Source organism: Hydra vulgaris, chromosome 05, assembly GCF_038396675.1.
Source record: "Hydra vulgaris chromosome 05, alternate assembly HydraT2T_AEP".
NCBI lineage: Eukaryota > Metazoa > Cnidaria > Hydrozoa > Anthoathecata > Hydridae > Hydra > Hydra vulgaris.
Genome location: NC_088924.1, coordinates 37,385,129 through 37,399,687, shown reverse-complemented (window position 1 = coordinate 37,399,687; position 14,559 = coordinate 37,385,129). Strand labels below are relative to the sequence as shown.

Here is a 14,559-nt window from a genome sequence, read left to right as displayed (position 1 = left end):
TTTCAATTAAAGATATTTATTGGGTTTGTCATTATTTATGAAGTCCAGGTTATAGCACTAGCTTTACCTTGTTTTATCAAACTCTGATCTGGTCAAATACTATTTATAAGTATTTGACCAGATCAGAGTTTTTTTTATTTATATCAAGGGTTAAAAACTGGCAGAAAAATATATGGTTCCGTTATGGCTTTCCAGCTCTTAAGTGTTTTGCTCCGGCTCTGGCTCAAGCAATGTTAAACATTGATAAAAAAAAATTTATGCGTTAAAAAATTGTTTTCAAAATGTTTAATAAACCTCTAGACTTTTCCAGAAATCTACTACATAATTGATAACTTGAATTGAACATTCAAACTGAAGGTTTAACCATTCAATTCAATTTTACCCCTGGTTTTTGTATTATGTAATTTAAATTTATCTTTTTGAATAGGGAAACTGAACGAGCAAATCCATACTTTTTATTACAAAAACGACGTGGTCATGGTGGAGGTGGTGGGTTTGCATCATTATTGCTTGGAACCTTAGATAATGTTTTTGATAATAAGGTTTGTTTCAACAGTTTTAGAATGATTTTATAATTTTTTTGTCTCTTGATACTTGTTAAGTTTATGTTTTAAATTTTCATTTAGCCACTTCCATTTCGGCTTCTCCTTCAAACTTCTGAATCTGACATATGTTATTGTAAGTTTAATTAAATTTATGTATTTTGTTTGTTTTGCAATAAATCTGATAAAAAGTGTAAAATTAATCGTAAGGCTAATAAAAAAAGTTATTCCATTTGTATTTAATTTTTTTCATTATTTGTACCTGTTTATTTAAAAAGGAAGTTTGAATAAAGCTATTAAATAAAATAGAAAAATGGAAATTCAAAAATGTAGTTTTGTGTAGTATTTTCGCAAAGAAATAAGTAAACTTAGCAGCTAGTACTGTCTGTTTATAAGAGATGAAGCGCTAACAGGCAGTTGTTTGTGTGTGTGTGTACATCATGAATTTACTACTAGTAAAGCTATACTTTTGTGTAAATTTTTATTAATTTGTCAAAATTGTATTTTATAGTGTTCAACCAGACTCCAGCTGCAATTTGTAAAAATAAATAGGTTTTTTTTGTAGATAGATTTAGATCAATTAATGACCAAAATTGAAAAGGTTTAAGCGAATCATTTTTAACTTTTCATTTTTTTTGCATTTACCGCTGGTTGTTTATACTGTCTGTATACCATTAATTACATTTGGATCTATTGCTGGTATTGGTGTATTTAAAAAAAGCACTAGATTTGATAGCAAGAAGTACTGAGTAGGATTATAGTCTTGATAGTACTGCATCTAATTGTTTTTTTTCATAAAGCAGTCTTGTTCATTATGGTTCATATTTTGGAGTTGTAGAGTTAATTGTAAAACAATTAAAAAAGAACTGTAAAAAGAAACAAAAGAACAGGGTCCCTTTAGTGAATATAGCGAAACAAAAAATAATTGAATTATTAGATTGATTCAAAATTTGAGTTTCAAGTCATCCTGGTATCTTAAGTTTCTGTAATGAATAAACTAAGCTTCATGTTTATAATTTTTTAATTATATTAATTGTTGTCGCCTTATTATAGTTATCAATTTATGATTTTAAATGTGATCCAAAACATATATTAGATTGAGATCACTATGTTCACTGATGTTGTGTTCACTGCTTTTGTGTCGCCTATAATTATGGTAATACAATTTGATGAATCAAAATCATTTAGCAATTTTTCGAAGCTTTAGAAGTATTATTAGATTTTCTACTTTTATATTTAACAATTCCTAAGTTATTATTCTTATTTTAAAGCATTATAACTTGGTATTTAGTCCTTTTTACTTTAATTTTATCAAAATGTAGAGAAGTATTTTTCATCTTTTATTCATATCTTCCTGTGGTTTTTTCTTCCTTATTGTTAATACTCCATACTTCAATCTGACTTGGAGTTTCAATTTCAAATTTAATTTAATATAGTTTTTACAGATTCTAACTGATTTATTTGCACATAAAGACATAGTTGTTACATAATTAAAATCTAACTTGATTTTGTCTTATACTTTGTCTTATTCATTTTTATATTCTTAATATCAACGTCTCTAAAAACAGAGCATTCTTTCATTTTTGGTTTTTAAATATACTTGTTATCTTTTTCTATAATCTTTTAATTCTTTATCCAACAACATCATTTTTAAAGAAATACTCATATAGCTGAGTTTGTTTCATAATTTTCTAATTTTAACACCAACTAACCTTACTCTTTCTTGTCTGTTTTTTACAATTGATGTCAGGTAGTTGTAACACCAGATAATAAAAGAAGTCAGATAGTTGTAATGTCCGATAATCAAAGTTTAAAATTTTTCTTCACTTCATCTTTAATTTTCTAGTGAAGTTGAAAAGTTGGGAATATAATTTTTTATTTTTACCTATATATTGTTTTTAAAGATTTAATTTATATTTAATTTATATTTAATTATATATTTAATATATATATATGCGGTAGTGGTTTAGTGGTAGAGCGCTCGCTTCATAAGCGAGAGGTTCCGAGTTCGATTCCCGCCACGTCCCTGGTAGTACCGCGCTCAACTTGTTTCTCCGCGCAGCGGCCTTGTTCGTCAAGGTTCGTGTTTCGGAGTTAAAGAGTTGAGAGAGGGTTATAACCACAAGTAACCTCCTCATCTGTAGTGGCCTTCTCGGCCTTGGGGAGATGAATTGTTAAAAAAAAAAAAAAAAAAAATTATTTATTTTTCTTTCATTTTTAATAATAATAATTATTTATTTTTATCTTCATATACTTTATCTTCATTTATTATCTTAGTTTTCTTTTCTTTGTTTTTATTCAGTTCAGGCAAAATGTTTTCATATTTACAGGGTTATTCATTTTTATATGCGTGCCTATTCATTTTTATATGTGTGTTTATTCATTCTTAAAGGCGTATTTATTCATTCTTATATGCGTTTTAAAAAAGCACAGTTTTTTCTAAACAAATTGTTCTTGATTCCTGGTAATAGAGGTTAAAAATACTTAAGACAAAGACTTTTTACATATGATGATGGTTTATTTAAGGTACAAACTACCCTCTTTTTTTAAATTAATTTAGTATTAGGTCATTGTTTGATTTTATTATTAAATTTATTGATTGATTAAATTATTATTTATCTAATTATTAATTTATCTAGATTTAAATTTAATTATTTATAATTATTATTAATGCACAAATATTTACCCTATGGATGGAGGAGAAAATAATAGTGCCAATGGAAAAAAAAGGAAAATGTTGCAAAAGAGCACATTGAAATGCTTAAGTATTTAGTTAAAGGAAATGAATCTACAACAAGCATGGAAATACTTGTTGTAGATTCTTATCTTAATTCATCCAAGTGCACAGTTCAAAATCTTGTCATTAAGTTAAACAGAGGAGAATTTGGTGACATGACTGCATTCAAGTTGTTATCTGATAAAAAAACAAGGTAAAAGACCTATGAACACTCAATAAAAATATTACTGAATTACGCGTACATGGAAACAATTTTTGTACGCAAGAAGCAAAAAAAGAAAATCTTTCTGCAGCAGGCTTCAACATGTCTCAGCTTACTATTTCAAGAAAACTCAAACGCTCGGATTTATCAAGAAAGCGTGTTGTGCATTTACCGGAAGAACAAAACTCAACACAAGTTATTGATGCACGCAGTGGCAACAACCTAATTTATATTTTGAATATATCTATATAAAAACATAAAAGTCTATTTATTTTTTATATAAAATTATATTTGAGATTTTATGGGTAGTTGACTTGCATATAAACGCGCATATAAGAATGAATAAATATGCATAAAAGAATGGATAAATACACATATAAGAATGAATAAATTCACATATAAGAATGAATTAAAGTGAGTAAATAAATTTTTATTTTATGCTATATTATAAAACTAATTTTTTTTTCTAGTGATACTTTTTAAAATGATCATCTTTTTTACTAGTGATAGCAACTTCCTCATCACGCAAAGAAGCCGAGGAACACTGGGTCTGGCTCCAAAAATATTTGATTAATACATTAGGTACTGAATTTTTTTATTTTTTTATAAAAATTTTTGTTTAATAAGTTTCAAAAACTACATAAAAAATACTACAACAATATGTTAAAAATTAAATTATATATGTTGCTTGCTAAGAATGTGGTTTATTATGATTCTTAAATTTATATAAACAAAATAATTTGAAAATGGATTTCAGGAAGATAATCAGAATTAAAAAAGGTTAAAAAAATCATTACAAGTAACTCAGGTTTGTCTTGCTTGTTTAAAAAAAGAAATCAATTATTTTAAAAATTTGTTTTTCAAATACTAAAAATTTTTTTGTTTTCTTTTTAATTTAAAAGATTATTTATTTACTTATTGAAATTATTTATTATTATTATTATTATTTATTTATGATATTTATTATTATTTATTGATATTTAGCTACTGATATGTTTAAAAAAATTGGAGGGAATCCATGTTTATGGTAAAAAAATTAATCAATATCTTTTAATTTATTTTGGAAATTTTCGAAGAATTTTGTCTGCTTGAAAAAACTTGTTCAAGTCTTTTTGAAACAACTATTCTTTTGTATTCAAAAAATCTTTGATTCAGCTAGTTTTTTTTCTGTATGCATCCATTCTTTAGAATTCTCCTATCAGATCATATCACACGTTTTTTTTATTTCTTTAATATGCAGCTTTTTAAGTTTTCTATTGGCATCTTTCTTGGTCTTTAACCATCCTCTTTATTTTTTTAATAACTTTTTTTTTAAGTTTTTTTTTAAGTTTTTTTTTAAGTACTAATTATTTATAAACTTTGGCATATATATAATTCTAACATATATAAAATTCGTCGAATGGTCACACACGAGCAGTGAACGCCTGAGGGAAGAAATGAAGTACATTAGAATAAAGGAGAATTATTTATCAAACAAAGCATATTTTGACAGTTGTCAAGACAAAAATAAAGATTAATAGAGGAATATTTAAAATAAGACAGACAATGCACCTAAACAGTACTAACAATAATAATAAAAAATAAGTTGTTATATAAATACTAATATGAACTAAGATAAACAAAAAATATATCACCAAACAAAAAATAAATAAAACAAAAAATACATTAAAAAATAAAAAGTATGCATACAACAATGAAAGGCCTCAGAATGGAAAAAAAACATTATTGCCAATGTTTAAACATAATTTGTGTAGTGATTAAGTAATAAACATCTCCTCAGAGTCGCGTCTATTATTACTGGCGTTTCGATGAGGATCAGCACTTATAACTAGTTTATCACGTCAGACAAACGTCATTGTCACTTATGCTTTACCCCGCGACTTACGCCTATTCCATACTGCAGTAAAAAAGGATTCACTACAAATAGCCAAAACCCAACCATACCCAAATTTGTAAAACACTAATATTTTTTTGATGATATAATATAAAAAGTGTTGATCTACTGCACAATATAAATAGTTAAATAAATCACTTACCATACCACTGGTAGAAAAAACTAAGCACTATAAATTAAAATTCAAATAAAAACACCAGAAACAAAACTAAAACAACTAAAGTGTGCAAACAGAAAATACTATTAAATTTTCCCCTAAGACCATGCAATATGTCAGCGATTTAAACCACATAGGTACTTCCCGCATAAATAAACCAAAAACAATCAAATGGCAATATACCCTATTAAAAAATCTTTTAAAATAAAATAAAACATAGTAGAGTCTTCAAAAAACTCTAACGCTGTCATAGATACTTCATTCGAATTTTGTTAACCAATCTAAAGTGTAAGAAAATGAAACAACCCGCGCAACTTAAAATCATAACTAAAAATCAAGTAATATTTGAAAGTAGAAAAAAACATATATATATATATCGCCTGCAAAAATGTAAAGATTTAAACATGTAGTGAAGGATATAAGAAATTCTCCGAATAATAATAAAAGACGAAAATTGCGCCTGTGAAAATTAAAACAAAGCTGAGTAATGAATGTAAGATAATATAGCATAAAAGTACTAATTAAGTACTAAAAGTACTAGTTTTTAAGTACTAATTTTTAGGTTTTAAAAAAAGTTCAAATCATATTTGTTTTTTCAGTATAAAGTTGATGACTCCATTTTTAAATCTCATCAAATATTGTTACTGGTTAAGTTTCAGTCTGTCAAATATCAAAAATACTCAAATAACTAACACAAAAATATTAATATTATAAAAAATTATTTTATAGAAATAATATTTTATAGTTTATAGAAGCAAATAGTAATAAATAAACAAAAATTTATCAAAAAAACTAAAAAATTAAAAATTAAAAAAAAAAAGTAAAATAAGAATAACAAAATATATAAACTTTAAAAAAATTATTTGGTTCATAATTAAAATTATGTTTCATTTATAAAATTATTAATATTTTTATTTTTTGATTTTTTGATTTCAGAAACCTTTGATCAATTAGAAGATGCTAAAGAGTTTGTTAAAGCAAAGATTGAAAGCTTAGTAGCCACACATTTATTACACAATGCATCATATGTTGGTAAACTTATATTACTTGAATATAGTCATTATTTAAGTTTTCAATTATGGTGATATGTATGTATGTATGTATGTATGTATGTATGTATGTATGTATGTATGTATGTATGTATGTATGTATGTATGTATGTATGTATGTATGTATGTATGTATGTATGTATGTATGTATGTATGTATGTATGTATGTATGTATGTTTGTATGTATGTATGTATGTATGTATGTACATATATATATATACATATATAAATGTATATGTATATAAATATATATACATGTATATATATATATATATATATATATATATATATATATATATATATATATTTATGTATATATATATATATATATAAATATATATATATATATATGTATATATATACACTGAGGCATATTCGTTTAGATGCATCAATTTGTTTCTCTTTGTCTCAATTTTTTTCTATGAATTGTCAACTGATATGCATACAAGTTAATATCAAAATAATTGTTGTGTTGTAAGCTAATAAAATTCACAAAAATTTTTTTTCTATGTGTCTTTATTAACATGAGAGTATGTTTGATATACAAAAGTACATTTTTTAATTGGAATATATCTATAGATGCAGTCATATTTTTGACATTAAAAGATGGAAATTAGTAATGCGTATGTCCTCCATTACACTGGATCACCTCAAAAATTCTGCCTTTCATTGACTCCACTAGTCGTTGAAGTGTAGTTTGATCCAACTCAGACCATGCTTCAAGGATTTTACACTTTAACTCAGTAACAGTTTTAAATTGGTGTCCGACTGCTTTAGCGTCATAAACTTTTCTTGATAGCATTTCCCACACGTTCTCGATTGGATTTAAGTCCGGGCTACAAGCTGGCCATTCGAGAACCGGGATGTTCTGGTCTTTAAACCATTTCATAGAATGGCTAGATGTGTGAATTGCAGCATTATCTTGCTGAAATATGGCATTATCGTCCATATTTTCATCCATATAAGTTATGGGAACATCATCCAACATTTCTGTATACTTTATTGAGTTCATTTTAGGTAAACCACAACACAGAGTCAATTTTCCTGAATAAGAAAATCCACCCCAAACCATTAAACTTCCTCCTCCATAATTTCGTTTTGTTTGTGGGTCATTTATTCCTCTTAGATCATGCCAATAACAACTGTAAGAGTCCGGACCATCTAAATTGAACTTTTTTTTATCTGAAAATATTACGTTTTGCCACTCATTAGTCCAATGCATATGGTTTTTAGCAAACTGTAATCTAGCAATTTTATGGTGTTTTTTTAACATTGGTTTTTGGTGTGGTTTCTTCCACTTTATGTTTGGTGTTGTACGTAGAATATGTGCAACATGTTTATTGGTGACAGGCAATAATAATTTATCCTTTATTTGTGTTGCATTCAATTTATTTTTGGTCGCTTCGAAGCGAATTCGATTAATTTGCTGATTTGTTAATACTTTGTTGCCGTTTGTTGCTTTTTTTACACCGTAATTGTCACCTTTTGCAATGTAGTTTTGTACAACATGGTCAGATCTTCCAATTTTTCTTGCTATTTCTCGTATAGAAAGTGCTGGTGAGATTTCTGAGCCACAATATAAATTAATTTGTATTTTTTTAGCATCTGTCAAATACTTTCCTTTAGGCATTTCGTAAAATGCAATAAAAATGATACTGGCAGAGCAAAAGATCAAATTACACTAAAATTTATCAATTTATTTGTGTAAAAGTGATTAAAAATCAATAATTACTGTTATTAACCTGATTGCGTCTATAGATATATTTCAATTTAAAAATGTGCTTTTGTATATCAAACATACTCTCATGTTAATAAAAATACATAGAAAAATTTTTTTTGTGGTTTTTATTAGCCCACAACACAACAATTATTTTGATAATAACTTGCATGCATATCAGTTGACAATACATAGAAAAAAATTAAGATAAAGAGAAAAAAATTGATGCGTCTAAACGAATATGCCTCAGTGTATATATATATATTTATATATATATATATATATATATATATATATATATATATATATATATATATATATATATATATATATATATATATATATATGTATTCACTTTTTTAGACTTTTATATTACATTAATAAGATTATATCTTATCTTAAATATACCTGAATTAGGAGTGGATTAATTATGTTTATGGAAGGATTTACTTACATAAACATAATTAATCCACTAAGAAAATCAAGAAAACTGATGAAATTAGCAAAGAAAACTTAAATAAAGGTTGCTTTAGTTATATTTATTTTGAATAAAAAGTAAAAACTAAAACAATGATAGATTATGATACATTTATATAAAAAGATTATCATTGGCTTGAAGGAAATCTTGTGACCAATAGAAATCGCCTTTTTCGTTATTGGAAAATGATAAAAGATAAAAGAACTAGCCACTGAACACTATGAAACTCTATCTTTAGCTTCTGTATGAAGTGCAAATACTGCTGAAGAAAAAATTACAGCCTAGATTTAAAAAAATAATGTCTAATGTTTTAAAGATCAAAAAAGTTATAGATGCTTTAAATAAAACCATATAAAATAATAATAAATTTGTAATACATAAATATAATTAATATAAAATATAGTTATATTATAAAACCATAAAAAATCTCATGAATCTGAGTCTAGAAGAAGTTCTTGCATTAAAAATAAATACTGATCTCAGCGATAAACAACATCAAATTATCAGAAACTCATCTCTTGTACACAATGTACATATTTATTCCATCTTATACAATATTTTAGTGGAAAAATTGAAATGCTGTCCTGAAAATGTACAATTTTCTAAGATTTCTGCCGAGTGTAGTCATCAAAAATTGTTAGATCACACTGTTAGAAGAATATCTGAAATGATTGATATATCGAAATGTAGTCAAGACAACAAAATATTTTGAGTTTTTATATGAAAAAACTAGTTTTGATTGAGCATTGAGCCCCAAAGTATTTATAAGCAAAAGTATGACACATGCAACACAATTATAGAAATTGAAGTTTTGTAGGACCATAATTATAGAACATGAAGAAGTTTTTAGTACAACTTTAGTGCTCTTATTTCTCAAAGTAGGAATGCTAAAATTTTGAAAAATGAAAATTTATTATTATTTAGAAAATTGCAATTTATTAAAAAAAGTTTATGTTCAAAAATACGAAAAGCAAATAAAAAAATATGATGCTTATTTGTTATTATTACGGTCGTAAAATAGAAAGTTTAGAAAACATAACAGGAGCCAGCCTTAATAATTTCTTTTGTTGTAAAAAATCTAACTATATACAGATTAGTTTACAATTAATAATAAAGTTACAATTTATGTTAAAATATTAATAATATATGCTATAATGTGCTAAATTCATATGTTATAAAAATCGTGCGCTTTAATATGGTGCTTTTAGGCTACAGAAAATGTCACTAAATTTAAAATATTTTTAAAGTAATGTAAAATTTGTTTTGATTTATTTATTGGTAATTGGTTATCATTCATATTTGTTTAGTTTAAGTTTTTTGTTTAAGTTCAACTTATATGGGCAATAATGAAAAGAATGTAGCGGTTTACTGTGACTGTTGCAAAAACTGTAATTTATTTCTTTGTTTAGGTGATACAGATTCTGAAAAGTTTCAATCAGCAGTGGCACGATTTAGGCGCTTGTTTGGTATGCCTAATGAGGAAAAGTTAGTAAATTGTAAGAAATTATTTTTTCTGTTATCAGTTCTTTGTTTTTCAATTTTTTTCAATTTTTTTAGTTGGTTTTTATGTCAGAGTTTTGCTTTTCATAGGTATGTTAGCTTTACTGCAGCTAAGGAACCTATCTGCCCCATATAAAACTGGTTCTACAGAATCATTATGGGAAGTTTATTTCAATTTAAAAGTATCAACTAGGATTAAACTTTTTAGTTTAATCCTAGTTGATTTGATTAATACTTGAGGGTTAAAGATTTTCTAGACTCAGCTATACTGATATAAACATTTTAGACATGCAGGAGTACAAACTATTATTTTTTGTTTTTCAGCAGAATTACTTAAATTTTCTTAAAGTAAATATCTCAGTTTGGGAAATGCCAAGTATCAATCTACCTGGAAAAGAGCTATCTATGGATAAAAATTTCTATTAACCATGAGTTCTGTAGATTTTATTCTGTGAAAATAAACATTTTAGCAGGTGTAACCCAGCTTAATCTTCATTTGAAGTCAAAGAAACACAAAGAGAATATGAAATCAGCTTGATCAGTCTAAATTTGTTACAAACTCAGATGGTTTAGCTCTGAAGTTATCTACAAAAAGTATAATATTAAGCACCAAAGAAGAAGTAGTTATGGCTGAAATTGTTCAATGTTAAGATATTTATGATTCAAACTGAGCATTTGCTGCAGCTGGTAACAATGCAAAATATTAGCATATGTTTTTGGGTTTTAATATTACTAAAGCATGTCAACAAAAATTGGGTGAGCTGAAGTATATGATTCTGTTCGGAATAACTCCTTGTATTCAAAAAAATATTTTTACTGAGTTGAAATATTTGCCTTTTACATTCTGATTTGATGAAACAACTACATCACAGACAAACAAATAATATGATGCTTCTGCCACATACCATTCATATCATTTTCAGCAAACCATAACATCTTACTTGGGAACATTGTTTGTAGGGAGGTGTAGAGCAGAAGACCTTTTTGATCATTTTTAAAAATTGTTAGGAATAAATCAGCTGCAATTAGTATCAATTCTTTCCATTAGTATGGATGGTCCCAATGCCAATAAATTGTCCTTAAAAAAGTTGGAAAATGATCTTAAAAATAAGGAAAACTTTTTTTTTATTGATGTTGGATCATGTCGTTTCATACAGTTTCCAATGCTTTTTTGGAATGTTTGAAAGCATTGATTTCTGAGGAATTAAAAGAATTAAAAAGAACTGAAAGATTTAATTGAATTAAATCTTTCAATTGTAATGGACTCGATTCAGCGGCAACCAGACCGCTAATTCAGCAGTCTGAATTCTTATGAATCCAGACTAATGACTAAATTTATATTCAAGCACTATATATAATGTTGTATATAAGCGGTATATTATATTATTAGTGAGTTAAAGTTTTATCAAAAAGTTGATAAATTAGTCTTGAAGAACTTAACAACTTTTCTTTTGTGAATTAAAAAAACATTTATCAGATAGGTAGGAAAAAGACAATGGTTGACAATTTGATTATGAAAGTTTTTATTTCAATTAAACATTATTCACTAGTGACTTTGTTCATTAAAATTTATTTATATCATTTTAAAATTTTTTAAAAATCTATTAATTTGTTACAAATATTATTAAGTAATGATGCAAAAATACAAAAACTTTGTAATACATTTTTGATACTCAGGTTTATCATTTTTAATGTATAAGTCAAATATCTAAAACTGTCACTAATACTATACTGTATACTGTGTATGCTTTATACGCTGTATAAAGTGGTATTTTGGTACTCCATAATATTTGGTAGTACTCTAAAGAAATGCCAATCATCTTTGATATACGTTGTTAATTTTGGTACATGAGGTGATAAGATTTTTCTAATACCACCCCCCACCCCCATCCTGTCCCAGAGAAATTTAACAAAAAATCTGCGTTTTTTAGCAAAAAAAATAATATTTGCCATAAAAAACCTAAAAAAAAAAAAAAGTCCTCAAATTTTAATTTGGGCGGCACCCGCTGGTTGATGGTCGGCGCTGTCGAAAACAGTCTAGAATGGCTATTCTATAAAATAGAATATGTATCAAATAACAAAATCACGAAAATCACAAAAAGTTCATCATTTTATACTTTAAAAAATATTAAGTATCAGATATAAATATGAAAAAAGTAGAAGTCAAAAAAGCGTTTAAGGATTAGATTAGACTTTTTTTGTGTATGAGTTAAATAATTTGCGGAATAAAATGTAAACAAACTAAAAGTAAAATTTGGTTGTTATTCAAGTTATTCAAATTAATTTTTTATTAAAAAAAAGTTATTTTATAAGTTCTTGTTAATAAAGTCATGGCGAAAAGAAGTGCAATTCTGTAATCAATCAAAAAGTTCATAGCCATGGCAACAAGTTTTATGGTAAGATGAAACAAAAACTTTTTTCTCCGCGCAGTGGCCTTGTTTGTCAAGGTTCGTGTTTCGGAGTTATAGAGTTGAGAGAGGGTTATAACCACTTTTAAGTAGCCTCCTCATCTGTAGTGGCATTCTTGGCCTTGAGGAGGTAAATAACAATATATACATATATATATATATATATATATATATATATATATATATATATATATATATATATATATATATATATATATATATATATATATATATATATACATACATTAAGGTGAGTCGAAAGGTAAAAAATCTTTAGTTGGAGATCCTGAACATGTCTAAAAAGTTGCTTTTTGATGTACTCGTTTGAAAAAACCTCACTTTTTATTTTATGAACAGTGTCTACAGGTCCCAACTCTGACTAGAAAGACTACATAAATACCCAATGTTAGTGTAATGTATTACAATGTATTACAAATTAAAAAGAATGTAAACTGTAACGAATCAATGTTAAACAGCAACAATACAAAGTTGTTTAACCTAACTGTTAATAAAATCTTTCTTGCTGTCTGTTTTTGGTATCTCTAATCTGAATTTCTTACTCTGTAACACCATGCCATGACGAGACTTTCTCCCATAAACTTTACAGCTCACAGCGCTAACGTCTTTAATTGTTCTCTCTACTGCCTGTGAATGACATGGAACATCGGGCAGTAGTATTGGATGTGTGTAAGTAAGTTGATCATTTGAAAGCATCGTGTGAAAGCATCGGAGACATAAAATTACTCTGGTCCCAGTCAATCATGTTAATGAACGATGTCGCAGCCAGATTTAATGTTATATCCTTCTTATCAAAGACGCGAACCGGTATGTTACTATTAGTCTGCTTTTCTCTTGCTCTTGTTATTTGTTCTACTGAAAAACGACGAATTTCCATATCACTATCACTAACTGCAGCTAACAGAATGTTTTCAGCATGCGCAAAGTAGCAGCTATTTTTGAGAACAGGACGAACCACAGCCTGATCTAATGCATCAAGTTCCTGAAACAACTGAACTAAATAAAAGAAGTTGTTAGCACTATTTTGGCAAGAAGAATTTGATTTGATTTTGAACCAAGAGGGTCCGTAAAAGTTCAAAATGAAATGTGTTACTCTTCTGAGAGGTTCAGATGCCACCTCTCTAGGCATGTAGAGGCGCAAAATCCTGTTGGCTTTCGTCAACCACCGAGCATGACTTATATTTCCAGGTAAACTCTTCTCGAGGAAATCAATATCTGTAGAAGCCTGACGTCCACGCTGTACTGCTAGACATGCTTTCAAAAAGTACAGTTGGTCTGTGCTAAGATCCTTCTTGACAGCTTCATCACAACCAGTCACCTTACCAGTAATTGGCAAATAATTAACGACAGGCAGTTCATTCGGATCATATTCTAGAGCTGAGCTAATTGTACCTGTCAATGTGGAAGGTCCTGTAGTTCGAGCAAAATCCACACCTGCCAAAAACCTTCTAAATGGCAGCTCGTTACAGTGTAGAAGGCATACCAACCACTGTAATGGTCTACCTAAGTTCTCCTCCAATTTTCTTATGATTCCCTTGCTTTTACCTGTATTATTATTTGTGCCATCACATGCAACACCTTGAATGCTTTCTACGAAGTTTGTCTCTATAATAACTGACATTAACTCCTTTGTTATATCAGCAGCTTTACTACTTTCAGGAACTACTTGATCGATGTATATGTTTCCTGGATACGAGACAATACTATAGTGTTCTTCTTTTTTACTTCTTCTACAACCAAAACTCTCAACTAATGTAACGTCTTGTTTTCCATCAAAGCCTATACAGCACAATTCCTTATTGCTCTACATATGTTCTTCAACCAGAGTATCTCTCCAGAAATTCCTTTGTCGATGTA

The 14,559-nt window shown here is 27.4% G+C and overlaps 1 protein-coding gene across 1 annotated transcript in view; it reads left to right on the top strand.

Moving 5' to 3' along the window:
* Positions 1–14,559, top strand: part of LOC100214544 (TBC1 domain family member 9) — a 90,709-nt gene that overhangs the window by 12,178 nt on the left and 63,972 nt on the right. Inside the window, exons 2-6 of the mRNA XM_065798088.1 lie at positions 428–542; positions 627–678; positions 3,986–4,063; positions 6,469–6,564; positions 10,186–10,272. Of these exons, the coding sequence (XP_065654160.1) occupies positions 428–542; positions 627–678; positions 3,986–4,063; positions 6,469–6,564; positions 10,186–10,272 (428 nt within the window). The remainder of the gene's footprint in view (positions 1–427; positions 543–626; positions 679–3,985; positions 4,064–6,468; positions 6,565–10,185; positions 10,273–14,559) is intronic.